We start from the raw sequence: 18,386 nt of genomic DNA, 5'->3' as shown, positions 1-18,386 counted from the left end.
GAGCATTTGGGGAGCAGAGTTTTCAAGGATAACTTGGTGGATGGGGCGAGTGCAGTGAGCCAGGGGTGCTGACTGGTCAGAGATGAAATCATAGGGAGTCGGAGCTGTCTTCTTGCACTAAATCAGTTCCTGGGTGGGGGCTAGAAGATCAGATGAGCCAGTTTACTGATCTGGGTGGTGCCAGCAGATCCATCAAGGGAAGGGTCTGCAAACTATCTCAAGCTCTGATCTTAGGAGCAGTTTAGGGAGGGTCAGAATCTTGTAGCCTCCAGCTGCATGACTCCTCAACCATAATTTCTAATCCTGTGGCTAATGTTAGTCCTACAAAGGCAATCTAGTCTCCAGGCAAGAAGGAGGTCTGCTGTGGATCATCTTTGTTGAAACTATAAACTAAGTTTCTCCCAAAGTTAGTTCACCCTTCCCTGAGGAATGAACAAGGACAGCTTGGAGGTTAGAAGCAAGATGGAGTCAGTTAAGTTAGATCTCTTCCACTGTCTCGGTCATAATTCTGCAAAGGCAGTTTCAATCTCATGCTAAGTAAAATAAGCCATCACAAAAGACAAATACTGTATGATTCCTCTTAATAAAGAAGTTATTAAGAAATAATTCCTAGGCAGCTAGAAAAGTTACAGTTTCTCAGTGGGAATTTTCCTGTAATAAGAAGCAACCCCTGGAACCATTTTTTTTCTAACAGAAAAGGCAACTTAAAGAGCCAGGCTGGCAAGCTTTGATGTCCAAATGCTGGTGAGTAGAAACAAGGTCCACCTAAAATGGGCAACATGGCGATTCCCGCCCTCTTCTCCTTGTCACCACATGTGCCAATGTGATGGCCACCTCCAGATTACTCACATGTGTTCAGGACATCATGGTGACCCACATTTGCATATTAAAGGGCTAAGGTGAAAGGGCAATGTTTTTCGTGGGCTACATGAATGACACCCCTGATCAAACCAATCCCCTGGGCCCTATGCAAATCAGACACCACCTCTTCCAGCCTCCAATATAACCAACTACTGTTCTGCTCCACACCTGGTTTCTCTTTGTTTGGAGACCCCCTCCCTCTGTCTCTGTATGGGGGAGCTGTTTTCTTCTTTCTTGCGTATTACATTATCTGCTCCTTAAAACCACTCCATATGTCTCCATGTCGTTTATCCAAACAGCATGGTCCTTGGTCTCGACCAAGGACCCTGGTGTTACTGTGTCACTCTCATATGAAGTATCCAAAGTAGACACAGAATGAATATGGAACAGAAAGTAGGATGGTGGTTACCAGAGACTAGGAACAGGAAGGAGAGGGGTAGTTGTTCAATGGGTATAGAATTTCAGTTTTGCAAGATGAAAAAGTTCTAGAGATTTATTACACAGCAATGTGAACATAATACTACGGATCTGTACACTAAAAAGTGGTCAAGATAATGAATTATACGTGTTTTATACAACAATCTAAAATTTTAAAAATAAAAATTAAAAATTGATTTAAAGAGAATATTGCTTTGTTTCTTGCACACCTGCCTTTACACAGAAGACACAAAACCCTTTTGCTCCTAGGTCAGTGGTTCTCAACATGGATGTGAGGAGATTTTGTTCTCCCTCCATCAAGAGACATTTGACAATATCTGATGATGTTTCTTGTTGTTACATATAGGGTGGGGTTGTGCTGGCATAGGCCAAGGATTCCACTAAGCATCCTATAGTGCCCAGGATAGTTGCCTACCACAAAGTATTACCCCGTCCAAAATGGCATTAGTAGCTTATTTGAGAAACCTGTCCTAGCTTATTAATCAGAATGTGTTATTGATATATATTAATCAGAATGTGTTATTGATATATATTATTAATCAGAATGTGTTATTGATATATAACTTCTCCCTTCTAGTTAGGTTGGTGGAGCTCAGACTCTGGAAAAAACTGGGAATGTAAAAGACTGAATGAGTGTAAGCTGAAAGACTAGAGGAGTCTTGTTTGGAACTTACTGAAGCCAAAATGGAAAAAAAGGAAGGTTGGGGGAGGAAAGACAGTCAACAGACCACTTTTAGGTCAAATTCTGTAGGGTTCTGTGCTAAGCACCTTACACCTATTGTTTCACATAATCCTTAAAACTCAGAAATCATTTTAAATTAAATAGCACAGACTGGAGAGGGAGTCTTTGCTTGGGTAGGCAACTTTAACTGGTTTATTAGCACATTCCCCGGAAGGGAAAGGGGGTATGATTGCTCCTGAAGAGAGACCAAAAGAGCTTTTAATCAAAGCTCAGGTGGAGAGCTGCATTCCAGTGTTTCACAGATGCTGTGAGGGTGGCAAAGATGCAGGGCACCCACCAGGGCACCCACCGGAAACACAGCCGGCACTCTGTGAAAGGGGAAGGGGCACCAGGAGCGCGGGTGAGCAAGGTTGGAGGTGATTCTGCCCCTCTCCCCAGGCTTTCTCGGTGAGTCCATTCCCCCTCTCAGACTCACTTTTAGAACTCAAGGCAAGTCAATTATATTTCGTAATGTCTGTGTCATTCAGACCCTGAGAACGAATCCAGCCTTCTAAATGGTGTTTCTTAACTCCTTTCTTCAACAGAAGAGTTAATGTGTGGAATTAAGTGCAGAACCCATGGCCCTCTGAGGTGACGGTGATGGTTCAGGTTGTGTTTCTGGGTTCATTCTGGCAGCTCCTCCAAGGAAAGGAGGAAGGAAGCTGGCAGGGTGGGGCTTTGCCATCACCCTGGCTGGCTCTGGTTTCCTTGCCTGATATATTGAGGTCAGCTTCAAAAGAATGCCCAGCCAAGGGTTTGAAGGGCACAGTGGGTCTGTCCTCACAAAACCAGCCTGCATATGAGTTTGCTGAATTCATTTAGGTCCTGCTGAATCTTTCCCATTTGTTCCTTCTCCATTTCAATATTTCAATACTTCCCTAGAGGGGCCCAACCTTTCTGGAAGACAAAGATGTTGCTAGAGAAAGAAAGTAGCCAGAGGAAGAAGATGACTTTAGAGTAGGCAGCAGTTGGGCAATGATGTTGAAAGGCTGCTTTCAACCTGCCAAGAGCTTGGGGAACTAGAAAAAGAAAAACAAAACTAAAAAAACAAAACAAAACAAAAAAATTTTTAGGAAAGCTTTTTCTGTGTTCTATATCACTATTATTAGCTGTATATTACTATATATTATTTATTATTAGCTATGTATTAGCTATATATTATTAGCTATATATTAGCTATATATTAAATGTTAATTGAAAGCAATATCATCATTATTGCTGTGATTATTATGGTTACTTATATACAATGGAATATTGTTATTTATCTATGTTATGATGACTAGCAATATTACTTTTATTAGTTACATATGATTGAAAGCTTCAAAGCAGCATAGGCTTTTTATAAGCATTTTTGCTCATGTTTATGACAATTCTCCAGTGTTGGTATTGCTCCTCTATTTAACACATTAGAAAAATGAGGCTCCAAGAACAGACTGGATGAATAACAGGGAACTTGTAAGTCTCAAACTGGCAATTCACACATAAAGCTCTGGGATGCCTGAACTCTCACAGTCATAAGTTGGTTCTTTTTGTGATTTTCCTGAAGTTGCTAGAAGTTTATAGAAAAGGAAGTGCAGGCATATTTCACAAATGTACAACCTGTAAGTTGCACATCCTGTATGGCTGCAAACACTGGAATAAGAAAGGGCTGATGACTTTCAGAAGATGAAGGTATGTAGAAATCATTGATGGGACTATCTGAGAACCCAGACAGACTCTAGCTCCCTCCTGGGAGCTTCTGAGGACTCAGCTGGAACCAATGGCCACAGGTAGATAATGCTGAAAGTCTTTTCTCATCTTACCGTTCCCTTGCTGTGACATCATTAGAGGAGTAATTTGACTTGAAACTCATTGACAGCAGTTAAGAGACACTAGAGCACTTTAGAAATAGAGTGGGCAAATGGGAGGAGTATCTGGTTTTAACTCTGTTTCTTCTGAATTCTAACTGCATGATCTTTGTGAGTCACTTACCTAAGACTGTGTAATTAATGGGAGCAGAGGTCTTGTCTCTTCAAATGTTCTTAGGCCATTTGCACACTGGGCAGTCTGTGGGCTGAGAATGGTGCAGTGAAAAGAGATCCAAACTGAGTTCAGCAACAAATACCACAGCCAATGTGGTCTTAATGCTAACCGGAGGAGGATCCAGGATGCGAGCCTATGTGTTATGACTCCAAGACTTGTTCTCATACCACTACATATAGCTGCTTCTCCAACCTGAGTAAACTCAGACACAGGCTGGCATTGCCAGGTGGGAAGGTAGGAAGAGGTGGAATGATCTAGAGATTTATGCGGAGGCGTCAGATTCAAGGGAAGCTGAGATCCAAAACTGGCTTTACAGCTTCCCAGCCGTGTGAACAGGGTTGAACAATAAGGATAACTGCAAATATTTCTTCAGCATTAACTCTATGCCACACACATATGCAGCATGTATATTACTTGCATTCATAACTCAAACTTTATTTTCAGTGTTCTTATTTATTACATGTTTTTGCTAACTTACATGCAGAGCTGTGGTAAGGATTAAAACTACTGCATAAGAACTAAGAGCATGTCTAGTAAAATATGATAAACATATTTAAGATGAATGCTAATAGACAGACAAAATGAGCAGAGTGCAGTTGTCTAAAAAATTCATTAAATGAATGGCAATACAGTTGCTGTCAGTAGGACTGGGCAAAGGGACATTGCTGTATATTGCAAATTTTGTGTGACCCTTTGCCTCTGAACATTGGGGCCTCTCAAGATTCACGTTGCTGCCACCCTGTGATGTGTTTATTATCTATAATGGACTGTGTCAAGCATTATGGAAAAATCCTCATGAAACCAAGGTTGTGTGGTTTTCACTGTTCCATACTATCAGTTTCTTTCTCTAACAGACAGGCCAAGTCTGGACTGACTTAGAAACTGACTTACCAGTTTTGCAGCCAGAACCTGGGAGCTCTGTATTTTTTAAGAGCTGAATCTATTTTTTCTTCCATAGTTGGCAACACCATCATGACATCACAACCTGTTCCCAATGAGACCGTGATAGTGCTCCCATCAAATGTCATCACCTTCTCCCAAGCAGAGAAACCCGAACCCACCAACCAGGGGCAGGATAGCCTGAAGAAACGTCTACAGGCAGAAGTCAAAGTTATTGGGGTAAATCTAATTCACAACATGTTGGAGAGGGGTTGGGGGAAGCGGGAAGAGATGACGTATGTCTTGGGACTGGTCATCTGTCCTGAGTGTGGAGACCCTTAAGTTTTACCAGAGGGACTTTGGAGTAGAGGCCACTTGGAGAAAACTGTCCCAGAACTTTTCCACAAGAGGTTGTCTTAGAAATGTTTTTTCCCTTATTCTGAAGATGAGGAACTGATTTTCTGTTGTTGTCTTTGTCTTGTTGCAGTACAGTGCTTCTCTATATTTTCTTTTACAAAAGTAATGGTGGTAAATAATTATACATTGTATATACATTTTTCTGTATTTCACAACTGCATGCTTAATAATCCACACTGATTCTTTGCAAGGAATTTTTCCCTTACTGCAAACTACAGAAAAAATCCACTTTCTCTCCCTCTTTTCTCCTTACCTTTTTGAGAATGGAAATGATATTCACCTTTTGTTTGTCTGTTTCTCCTCTCATCCAGAGTTTATTAAAGAAGCTGTATTGCATGAAGGGAGGAGAGAAAGAAGGGATCTATCTTGGATTGGGAGGGAAACGCAGAGTTTTGGTTTCTAGAATTGCCTCTGCACTTATGTGATCTGAGGTGAGGCACTCCGTTTGACTGGATTTCGGGGCCTGGTGGGACTGGTTTCCTTGCCTCATGTACAATCACGTGGGTTTCTGTGAGGCTCATGTGACATAAGGTCTAGAAAACTTCTTGGTAAATGATATTAGAGCTGTGAATCTTTGAGGTGGATGTCCAGGAGGGAAACTGCCTCCTAAGACAGAGCTTCAGTTAGACATGAGAGCATGCAGTATTTGGTTTCTGTCCCTGTTAGTTTGCTAAGTGTGATGGCTTCTGAATGATGAGAACACATGGACACGTAGAAGGGGGCAAGGCACACTGGGGCCTTTCGGGGGCTGGACGATGGGAGGAGGGAGAGGATCAGGAAAAATAACCAATGGGTACTAGGCTTCATACCTGGGTGATGAAATAATCTGTACAACAAACCCCCATGACACAAGTTTACCTATGTAACAAACCTGCACTTTTACCCTTGAACTTAAAATAAAAGTAAAAAATGAAAGAGCTTCCAGAACTTCAGCTTTTGGTTTGTGAACTGCAGTTTCCAAGGAGGTGACCAGAGGGGCAAACACCATGTCCAGTGGAGTCTCGGAGATGAGGGGAGGGACTTCTGCACCGCCAATACTGCAGGGAATGTGGGGGCTTTCAGGTGCCCCTTGTTTTCAGGGAGGTAGGAAGCCAGTTAACTAGTCAGGGACTCAGAGGTCCTGAGAATTGGGAAAGGAAATCCCAGCACTTGCTGTGAGCTGGAAGCAGGAGCCATGAGCAGACCAGGACCTGAGAGGCAGAAATGCAGAAGCCTTCCTGAGCACCTGCCAGACACCTGAGACTGTGGCTTCTGTGGCAGAGCCGCACACCCTCCAGGATGTCTTTTCATGTTTATCACTCCAGAGTTTCCACAGTGTTTGTATCCTCACTGGGATCTTGCAGAAAGTAATAATGTGTTAGAGCCATGGGAGAGGCAAAAAGGCCCTGTCTTTACAAATGCTGGTTTTCATCCTCAATCTCCCTTTCTCTTCCCACAGACTATCCAGATCTTGTGTGGCACGATGGTGTTGAGCTTGGGAATCATGTTGGCATCTGCTTCCTTCTCTCCAAATTTTACCCAAGTGACTTCTACACTGTTGAACTCTGCTTACCCATTCATAGGACCCTTTTTTGTGAGTAGAGTTTCTGAGGAGGGCAGGATGGGGCGAAGAGGGGAGGAAGATGCCAATAGCTTAGACTTTCCACCTGCCACCTTGCTATGTTTGATCTGCCAGGAGCAAGGAGTCAACGGTGAAGCTTGTTCTGTGTGTGTAGTTCAGGAAGGATTGAGTGGGGTAGGATGACAAGGGTTGCCTGATTTTAGATCAATTTCTTATCAGACTCAAATAAGCATTTCTTTTTAAGATTATCTTATTTTTCACGTTATCATCTTGAGCTATGATGAAGCTAGTGACTTCTCTCCAGGTTTAGGCGAAAAAAAGAAAAAAAAATCCATGAATTAGGATGAAGTTGGGAAGGAACATTTTATAAAAAAAAAAAAAAAAAAAAAAATGAGCATCAATGGAAGACATCATACCCTCACAGAGAAACCACACTGTGATCCCCCCATGCTTGTGGGGATCATAGAGGAAGGAAATTTACATCTCCGGGCATTTTGAAAATACTTTTACTGCATTGACTGATTCCCGGGTAAGGCTGAGCCAATAGCTATGCCCAGTGATTGACAGGAAATTCCTCTGAAATAGCTGCAAGTCTGGAGTTTCATAAGAACTTAGTCCTTTTCTCAGAGAACTGCTTTCTCTTAGATGGAGGCTTTCTCATAGTTAAGCTTCCCTTTCATAGATGTTTTTTCCTTCAACTTCCTGCAATTCGGTAGCTAATTGTTTTTCTTACATTTGTGTATTTGATGCACCAAGAAGTCCACCTTTTTGTGTATCTTGTCCATTTTTCTTCTCTTATTAACTAAAGTTACACTTGGATTTGGATTTCATTGGTTTTCCCCAAATGACCTTTTTCTGTTCCAAGATCCATGCCAGGCTACTGTATTACACTACATTGCGTTTTGTCATGATGTCTCCTCAGGCTCCTCTAGGCTGTCTCAGATTTTCCTTTTCCTTGAGGACTTTGATAGTTTTGGGTAGTGCTGGCTGAGATTTTTATAGAATGTTCCTAATTTTGGGTTTGTCTGATTTTTTTTTTGATGTTTAGAGTGTGGTGGTGAATTTTTGGTTGATGATGACGAGGTAAAGCACCATTTTCATCAAGTCGTATCAACGGTCACGCTACCAACATAATGTCACTGACACAATTAACGGTGATCATATGGTTGGGGTAGTATTTTCCAGGTTTCTCCTCTGTTAAATTACTACTTTTTATTTGTTTGGTTGGTTTTTTTTGTTTTTTTAACCATTGCATTCATGTCCTTCCCTAGAGAACATCTTACACCAAAACTGTCTCATTTTATTAAAAAAACAAAAATTTTTTCCTGACTTTTAAAGTATTTTTTTTTTTGTTTAGTGGGATACTTTTTGTTTATCAGGATATATTTCTGTTATCTTTTTTTTCTGATGCTATCTGAATGTTATATGGACAAAGGGACAAATATATGTCTTTAAATGGAACTTACCTCATTGATCACTGGTTTCTCAAGGCTTTTCCCATGACAGTTTTCTATAAACATTTTGATAGTGACATTGCAGTTACTCTGTACATGGAAAGTGACCTGACCATTTTCTCTTTTATCTTAGTTTATCATTTCTGGCTCTCTATCAATCGCCACAGAGAAAAGGTTAACCAAGCTTTTGGTGAGTATGAGAACTGTAACCCACAACCCAATGGATCAAAATAAAACTTAGACAGAACTCGTTAAGGCCAGTCTTTCTACTTTGAAAAGTTGAAAACTCAGTTCCAGAGCAGTCAGTTGTTAAGAGTTAGGAGCTGGGCCTGGATCCTCTGTATCCTTGTTCAGAGCACATTTATCCGATTATTGTACCCTACATCAAAGTCTGCATTCAGAGAATTATAATATTCCCTCTGCCCATGACGAAGAATCTATCACAGAGAAATTGTGACTGTTTATGATGTCCTTTCGGTGACAATTGGCCTTCAAATTCAGGTTTTCAGTGGCAAGGAAGCTGACAGTGTTATAAAGAGGTCTATTGGTTGGAGTCCACTCTTTAAGCCCAGGTGTTACAACCCTTGAAAAAAAATGAGTCCAAGTTTTGTTCATGTGAGGTATCCAAAGTAGACACAGAGGCTGCTATAGTATACTACATTACATTTAGGCATGATGTCTCCTCGGGCTCCTTTAGACTGTCTCAGATTTTCCTTCTCCCTGAGGACTTCAGTCGTTTTGGGTAGTGCTGGCTGAGTGTAGTCTTTCATCTATCTCACCAGAAGAATAATACTTTTATTTTGTTTGAGTATAAATTCTTGCACCCTAAAAAGTTGTCCCTAGTCATTTGTGTTGGCTAAGAAAAGAAAATAAAAAGCTTTACCAGTCTTTAACCCTTATTCCAGCAAAAACTAGAGTTGGAAGTGGCAAGGAGATAAAGGCTGGATTATACGGAGAATCTTCTCTTGTCTCTAAAGTTTCATTAAGTCTTCACTCAATCCATTATCCCTCAAGGGGCTGATGTGAGAGAACGTCATATGATGCAATTGCACCAAAACTCAATTTAGAAGCTCTGGCTACAGAAATCTCCCAAAGTCAGCAAGGAAGTGAGAAAGAGTGCCCAGAAAAATACCAATTTTTTTTCTCATCAGTATTTAGAGATTATTATTTGGAACCCTCAGTTAGACTCTGAACTACTAACTAGATCTGTGCTGTTTAATTTAACTTTCTATGACGATGGAAATGCAATGTAACTTTCTATGATGATGGAAATGCACTACAGCTGCACTGTACAACATGGCAGTCACATGTGACTGTCGATGATGTGAAATACAGATGGTGCAACCAAATAAAAATTTCTCTTAATGTTACTTTAAATATAGATAGTCCGTGTGGCTATTGGCAACCACACTGAGTAGCCTGGCACAAACTTTTAGTGCTTTCAAACTTTCAGGAGGAAATAGATGGGCCTTTTACTCCAGAGAACAATCCCACAGTGAACATGCAGGAAGCTCAAGGATGCAGGATGTGGTCTCGGGGTGGGCTCACACTCACCAGAAACACTGAGGCTTTAGTGAGTTCTGCTCTTCTCACACATTGTACCAGCCCTTTTTGAGTCTGAAGAAGAGTGCCATCTCAAGACAAATCCAGCTCATTCTAAGAAATACATACTCTAGGCATCAAGACTACTACTGGCTACCAGGAGGCCCAAGAGTATAGAGTCAGTCATTATGTTGGGAAATTGGGGTCCCAGAGCATCAACTGGTAAGTTCCTAAAAGAAGAAGTGCCCATATCGGATTAAATAACTCTCTACTGTATGGCTGTGGGGTGTGCCCTGGAGCCTGCCTACCTGTAACTATAGCTTTCAGAATGCTCTTAGCTCAATTCTCTTTTCTGTGTGAGTTGGAGTAAAGGAAGTCACTTCTGAGGTCAGTTTATTTACTCCCTTCGTTTCATAAATGTAGAAATGAGAACCAGAGTGGGAACTAAAACCAAGAAACTGAGTACCCAAGGGAACAAGCTGGGTCAAGTCTATACGGTGACCTCAATTTTCTGATATACAATCTAGACCTTTTTCCTGTACTTCCCACTGCCTCCCACACATTACACCATCCTTGGGCCTGCACCTAGACCTCTGCCCACAGCCACCCCATACTGCACTCAATGTGGCCAATCATATGCCTGCCCAGGTTCCAGGGCCTGCCTGAGACTCAGAACCATCCCCTCACTCATCCTTAAGAGGTGTGCTTTTGAAAGAGGCAATGGGCATTCAAGAGTGAGCTATTAGGTTGGTGCAAATATAACTGCAGTTTTGCCATTGAAAGTGTGGCAAAAACCGAAATTACTTTTGCACCATGCTAATACACCATCCACCTTTTCTGTATGGTTGACGCTTGCACGAGGGATTTCTGAGTTGGCCAAGAGAGAAACTGCATCTGGTACATTGCCACCTTTGCTTTTGGTCACACTCATAGTAATTTTCCAGGCAAGCCTAGTGGAGGCTCAGCTATCTGTCCCAGGGAAAGAATTTAGGAGAGTAACATTCTCTACCACACCACTGAGGTCCTGTTTAAGGGGAACCAGTTCATATATTCATTCATTCAGCCAAGTTTTACGTTGCAGATTCTGAGATTTTTGCTGGACAATGGAGAGGCATACAGCAAGAAACGATCCTTCCCAGCCTTCCTGAGGGAGACAGATAAGGGAATAACTTGCAATGTAATGGCAAAAAAGGGTGAGAGAAATTCGCAGCTCATTGGGAATGATCCTTAACCAGCATGTCTCTTTCAGGTGCATAGCAGCCTGGCTGGAAGCATTCTGAGTGCTCTGTTCGCCCTGGTGGGTTTCATTCTCCTGTCTGTCAACCTGGCTGCATTAAATCCCGCCTCACTGCAGTGTGAGTTGGACAAAAGGAATATGCCAACCAGACTTCTTCTTTCTTATGATGATTATAATTCGCCTTACACCACGGACTGCTACAAAGCCAAAGCCAGTCTGGCTGTAAGCATTTTTTAGATGGGGTGTTCTAATTTTATGGGGTTTCTGAAAGCCTTGATTTCTTATTATTCCTTCCTTTGAAAATCTCTCTGTTAATTCTGGTTTGGGCATATGGAGGAAGGCCAAGGTTATGTAAATCAAAGGGGGACTGCATGGATGAGATTAAGGGGATTACATACTAATAGAGTGGAATTGAAAATGTCAAATAAGGTTGATGATGAAAAACTAAAACTTATTGTTTGTAGAGTTTCTTAATTATTAAACTAATCTAATTTTGGAGGCATAAATTACAAGTTTGTCAAACTGAGAATGTTGGTACATAGAGTAGTGAATTCAGATTGGCAAACAGAGCAGAAAGACCCGGGTGATCAGAAAATGCCAACAAGGAAACGTGGTATGTGTGTGTGGTAGGGGGTCAGTTTGGTCTAAAAAGACGTCAGACTAAAGACGAAGAAACAGAATAGGAAATAGGGGGTTAGATGGTAAGGGCTTCTCCTTCTAATGATTACAATAATAAATAATACTAATCAGGTGAGACGGTAACATTATTATTGCTTTTTGTTATAGCTGAAAGAAGTGTGATACATTAAATCAGGAGATAAGAAATACAGGGAGTCACGGGGTCAGGAGATCAAGACCATCCTGGCTAACACGGTGAAACCCCATCTCTACTAAAAATACAAAAAATTAGCCGGGTGAGGTAGCGGGCGCCTGTGGTCCCAGCTACTCTGGAGGCTGAGGGAGAATGGCGTGAACCTGGGAGGCGGAGCTTGCAGTGAGCCGAAATTGCACCACCACACCCCTGCCTGGGCGACAGAGCGAGACTCCATCTCAAAAAAAAAAAAAAAAAAAAAAAAAGAAATACAGGGAGATGGAGAGTGTAACTGATAATTATTGCAGGAGAATTCTCTCTTTGGAAGAAGAAAAACAATTAAGTTTGGCTAACAGAAATAGTATGTCTGAAGTTGAAAGATTAAGGGGTATGTGCATGGTCAGCAATACACTGAGAGGAAAACAGGCAACATAAAAGTAAAGAAGTTGCAGAATATTTATTGTCCTGCAATCATAAAACAAAGTCATGCTTGTACAGCACCCATTATAAAGTAGGCCTTCCTCCCAAGGTAACGGTATAATGAGGAAAAAGTGCATGCAAATGAGGCTGACAGTAGTTGGCACAAATTGACACCGGGCACAGCCATTCCACCTTGGGGAAAATTCTGGAGAGAAATGTGAGAGAAATTTGGTAGTGATAAAGATGATGGGATGATTTTACATTGAAAACAAGAGAGCTTCTGTTGAGCTTGCTTGCTGAAACTATTTCTAAGGTAATGGACACAAGGTGTATCTTCTCTTTAACTGTGTGTAAATACCACAAAACAAAAGTTCATGTGATCAAATTATCTGACTCTATCATCAGATGGCCAGTTCTACACAAAGAATGTCTCAGGACAGAAATGGTAGAACCCATCCTTGTGAGTTGATGTTGGTGATTAGCAACTCTGACAGTTTACTACCTTCACGGTGTTTTTCCCAGTCTTAAAGCCACCAAATAAATAAATAAATAAAATAAAAAATAAACAACAATAAAAATAAAAAACATCCAAAGGGGTTCAGTGACATAGACAGGGATGTCAATACTGAATTTTACAAAGGGCTTACACAGCCAAAACCTCCTTGATCCTCACAAATCTCTGAGAAATAAATGTTAGTAGGCATGTTTGATACATGAGAAAACAGGAGCCAGAGAAAGAGAGAGACTTGTCCAGGCTTACACAGCTACTCAACAGTAAAGGTGAGACTAGAACGGAGCTGCTGATTCTCAGTCCTGGTAGTTATTACACCACTCTGCTCTCTTACTGAGTGAACAATGTCATCAGAACTATCTACGTCTCAAAGAAGTAAGACACAAGAGGATGGAGTGGATTAGTTGATTTAGTTACTACTCATCTTCCCTTCTCAAGAAAATGAATGAGTGAAGGAGTTGAATTAAGACATTTGTGAGGAGGAGCAGTTTTGTTTTCTTGATGGTGTCGTTACTTCATTCTCTAACGGTTGAGGTGGTCTTCTTCTCTGTGGTCACCTCTCAGCTAGGCACGAAAGCTTCGGCTGATCCAAGCACCACCGATATTTTATTTCTTGACTTTCAGGGAACTCTGTCTCTGATGCTAATTTGCACTCTGCTGGAATTCTGCCTAGCTGTGCTCACTGCTGTGCTGCGGTGGAAACAGACCCTGTCTGACTTCCCTGGGTGAGTGTGCTGGCCAACCTCGCTTAATCTTGCCTAGTGTATCTTATCTCTGCACTGTGTTGAGTACGTCACCAAGAGTGGCAGAAGGAACAATCAGCCAGTCATGAGATACACATGGGAGGTCGTTTAAATGGTGATGGAAGACAGAGAAGAAAAGCAGATGGCAATTGAGTAGCTGACAAGCTGAGAGTTCACTGGATATGAAAATAGTTCAAATGAGAAATCAACTGGTTCAATCTTCCCATTTTGTCAATGAAGGGAATGAGACTCTGGGAAGTTAAATGACTTGCCTGGCATTATGCTATGAGTTTGTGCCTGTGCTGAGGACACTAGAACCGGGCTTGCCTCCCTTCTAAGCAGAAACAATTTCTGCCACAACCACTAGTCTCTTTAATAGTATTGACTTGGTAAAGGGCCTTTACACATGTGACTGGATCCAGTGAATGTCTTATGCTCTGCTTTTCCTCCTGGTGATTTTAAAATTCTTTTTCCTTTTAAAAGATATATTAAAAATGTACTGTTGAATCAAATTCCAAGAGATACCACCCCTACGGACTTATGGCTTTTTTTAACTGAATTTGAAAGCCTTGATTTATCAAGAATTTTATTATAGAGAATAGAATGAATACTAGACTGATAAATTGCAACTATTTGAAGAACCTGGTGATATGCTCTACTTATCTTGGATTAGTTAAGAATTCTATGTATCCAGTTGGAAAAATGGCATATATATATCTATCTTGAACCTGAGTAAAGTCTGAAGACCTAACATACTTTATTTCTTCTAGAGTGTGCTTTTCCTGCCTCACAGTTACTCCTGTCCCCAGAGATGACTCATGATGCTGGATATGAAGAGCTACTGACTTCTTGGGAAAAAAAGGGAGAAATATTAATTGGAAAATTGATTTTTATGATAATATGGAAAACCTAACCATTATAAAAAAGTGAACTTGAGTTTCCTAAATGTAAGCATTTAAAGTAATGAATATTTGTTTTAAAAAAGTATTTCACTGTCATTTATGATATGTGTTCATTGGGGCTCTCTTGGTTTGCCTGATATTGACTTCAGCAAAAGCACGGGGCTGTAAATTACCATTTACTAGACTAGCCAAATAGTCTTAGACATGTCCCAGAAACCTAGGCAGAATGATGATTCAATGGATCATGGTGAAGCAAAGGATACAGCTTTTTCTTATACCCCTCAATTGTCAACAGAAGTTAACTGATTTGCTATGGTGCTCAGACTCTTCTGTCACAGGTGCTACTGATTTATCCCATGTATTTTACTCATTAGTGCATAAAGGCAAACCCCATAATGAAGTCTCAGAGTGTACGAAGGTAGCTGGCTTCAAAATAAAATCTTTGAGGGCATATTTTATTTTAATACTTATTTTGTTGTTTTTTCCTTTAAACACAGAATAAATCAACAATGACAGACATAAATCCTAATTTTAACTCAATTTTCTCCTCACCAATATTCAAACAAAACTAGTGAGTAAACAAATGCTAACCAGGAATACTTATCTGTTATGAAGAGACAACCAGTTCATACTTATTTCCTTATTTCAAAATAAGAAGGACTAATTGAGTATAAATGTTAAGCCTCACCTCGCTCATGCATGCACACACACACGTGTAAAAAAGTATTTCAGTTTTACATGAGCTCCATTTCTTTGAAAGATGTTGTCATATTTCCCTTGCTCTGACCCTCTGTAGCAGGGGTCATACTTCATGCTCACTGTATCAGATATCCTGATACTCAGAGAGTTTCTCTGCTCTTTTTTTCCAGTCTCAAATGGAACTGTCAGTTTCTTTGATTTTAGCTTTATCTTTAAATTCTGTTTCATTATGTCTTCTCCCTGTCCTTTGCACCCCCCACTGACACACACCATTTCTTTCATTTATTTGCCTATTGTGGACATTCAACTTTTATTGATACTTATTGGATACCAGACACTATGCTTGATGCCAGGGCTACCAAAGTGAATAAGATACATGATTAGGCTTCAAGATATTTATAGGCAAATAAGGAAAACAGAGATGACAATGAAATTAAGGATATATACAGGACACTATATGAGCACAGAATAAAGAATATCATCTTCTGCCTAAAAGAATGTAAATAGGTGTGTGTGAGAGAGAGAAAGAGAGAGAGAGGGAGAGAAAGATAGAAAAGACAGAATATCCTTCCTTTGAAAATCCACCTCCCCACTATTAATCACATAGTGCCACCTTCTGCCAAGGAGAGGACCACTGAAGCATTGTCATTTGTCTGGGATAATACCAGAGGTTCATTGTCTCATGCCAAGAAAATTGAAGACATGGACACACAAGGAGTGAGTTAAGAGCAGAAGTTTAATGGCTAAAAGAAAGAAGAGAGCTTCCTCTTGCAGAGGAAGGGGTCCTGAATGGGTTTCTGGGTTTGGGGCAAGATGAGGTTGGTTTTATAGATGAGTTTGAGGAGGCTGTGTCTGATTTATATCAGACATAGTAGATTGGTTGGACCAGGTGTGCCATTTACATAGCATGAGAAGTGCTGGCCATCCCACCCTAATATTTTATTATGCAGATGGGGTCTCCACCTGGCCAGCACCATATTGCCTGCTTTTTTGTTGCACACATGGTAACAAAGAAAAGGGAAGAGGGAACCTCCATGTTTAATATACCTGGCTTCCAAGTTCCCCTTTCTATTGGCACAGCTGCTGGCATTCACCTTTGCAAGCTTCCAGCTTGCTTATCTATTCTTGCAGCTTGATTTTTCAGGCTGCTTTTGCTAGACAAGAAATGATTTGGAGGCTGCTTTTTAATAAAAGGAAAATCTTACTGAGAACTCCCTTACCCTCACTAGGTGCTTGAATAATTTCTTTTTAGCTCCTGTATTATTTCTCCCCTTAGGAGTAGTAACCCTAATTGCTGTTAGAGGGTGTTGGATAATGGCTCTTTCTGGCTACTTCCTGCTGAAAATGGGGCATCGAGTGGGGACAGCAGCTAGGGCTCCTCCTGAGTTCAATCTAAGTGTCCTCAGAAGAAAGGCGTGTCCATGTGTGGTTCTGCCTGCAGCACCATTTAAAGTTTGACTGCTTCTAGGCCAGAAGAGATAAATTTTACAAGAAGGTTTAGAATACAGGGTTTGAATATGAGTGTTAAGATTACCATTATTAGTTGGGGTACTATAGGCCATAACCATGCCAGTAGAGTTTGATACCTGTTAGCCATTTTAATGGATTGTAATACTAGTCTGCCTCCACCAGGTGTCGCTTACTTTACCAGAAGCGTTAATATAAAAGCAACATTTTTCTTTGCATAAATGTCATTGAATTGGGTGGCTGTTACCTTTGGCAAAAGTTTTCCAGAAATTATTAATTCTATTATAAAGATGATAATTAGGCAGGATATTACAGCAATTGGAATTTTCCAACCAGAATTCCACATTGTAGGTGCCACAATGCATAGTTGTATTGCAAATAGTAGAGTGCATATAACAATTCCCGCAAAAGGGGTATAGTAGATAATCGGCAAAAGTTTTCCAGTAATTATTAATTCTATTATAAAGATGATAATTAGGCAGAATATTACAGTAATTGGAATTTTCCAACCGGAATTCCACATTGCAGGTGCCACAATGCATAGTTGTATTGCAAATAGTAGAGTGCGTATAACATTTCCCGCAAAGGTGGTATAGCCGAGAATTTCCATCTAAAACTTTTACTCGCCAAGACATAGAATTTATCCTTGGGGTTCTATGAAGTTACTAATGTAATCCCATGCATAATTAAAATCTCCCTGCAAATGTATGTTAAAAAGAAGTTCTAATATCTGGTGGCGAATCTCGAAAGGAAATGTCGAAATGACAAAAGGTATCTGGTGAGGTAAAGGTGGGACTGAGTAAGATGGGTAGCCCTTACTGGTTTACTTATCTTTTATGATTCTTAGCTTAAGACCTCTTATTTTTTGTCATTGATATCCAGGACATTCCTCTGGGCTGTCGGGGATTGCTCTCTCAGCTTTCCAGGCTTTGACTGGAGTGTGATGTGTCCAGGAATTAACACTTGTAACTTTTGCTGCTGAGGGAGTTGAAAGAAGAACAGTGTAGGGCCCTTCTCAGCTTGGGGTCAGGAAGAGAGAGAAGAGGGAGTTTCACCAATACCAAATCTCCTAGGTTAAAGAAAGGTAATCCTATTTCTTGGAGCTGGGCTTTTGCTGTGTCAATTCCTGCTGGAAGGGAGCCAGAGAGGTTACATGCTCAACCAACTCAGAGATTTCCTAATTTAATAGAAAATCATTGGTAAGGAAAGACCATCCATACAGCATCTTAAAAGGGCTCAGACCTAATTTTGAAGGTGTACTTCTTACCGACGGTAAGGCTAAGGGGAGAGGAGTAACCCAAGGAAGGTGAGTCTCTTGGGACAGTTTTCTGAGCTGTCTTTTGATAATATCATTTGTTTTCTCTACCTTTCCTGAGGTCTGGGATCTCCAAGCACAATGCAGATGATACTGTATGCCTAGTACCTTTGAGAATCCCTGTGTGACAGCTGCCTTAAACAAGGGGCCATTGTCACTTTGGAGGTACTTAGGTAGACCAAAGTGGGAAGTTGTTTCATTAACTAACACTTTTATTACCTCAGATGCCTTTTCTGTATGGCATGAAAATGCTTCTACCCAGCTGGTGAAAGTATCTCCCATCCCAGGAGGTATTGGATGCCCTTCATCTTTGGCATGTGGGTGAAGTCTGTCTGCCAGTCCTCCCCTGGATAGCTTCCTATTCTTTGGGTTTGAGGAGGAAGGAG

The 18,386-nt window shown here is 40.9% G+C and overlaps 1 protein-coding gene across 1 annotated transcript; it reads left to right on the top strand.

Moving 5' to 3' along the window:
- Positions 1-3,699: 3,699 nt before the first annotated feature.
- Positions 3,700-14,604, top strand: LOC103234746 (membrane-spanning 4-domains subfamily A member 6A-like). The gene is made up of 7 exons (XM_037999262.2): positions 3,700-3,789; positions 5,001-5,161; positions 6,777-6,911; positions 8,487-8,543; positions 11,145-11,354; positions 13,499-13,599; positions 14,388-14,604. The coding sequence occupies exons 1-7, from the start codon at positions 3,780-3,782 to the stop codon at positions 14,437-14,439; spliced, it is 726 nt and encodes a 241-aa protein (XP_037855190.2). The 5' UTR covers positions 3,700-3,779; the 3' UTR covers positions 14,440-14,604.
- The last annotated feature ends 3,782 nt before the right edge of the window (positions 14,605-18,386 follow it).

The sequence above is a fragment of the Chlorocebus sabaeus genome, chromosome 1, assembly GCF_047675955.1.
Source record: "Chlorocebus sabaeus isolate Y175 chromosome 1, mChlSab1.0.hap1, whole genome shotgun sequence".
NCBI lineage: Eukaryota > Metazoa > Chordata > Mammalia > Primates > Cercopithecidae > Chlorocebus > Chlorocebus sabaeus.
Note: the sequence above shows the minus strand (reverse complement) of the source record. Positions and strands in the feature narration are given on the sequence as shown.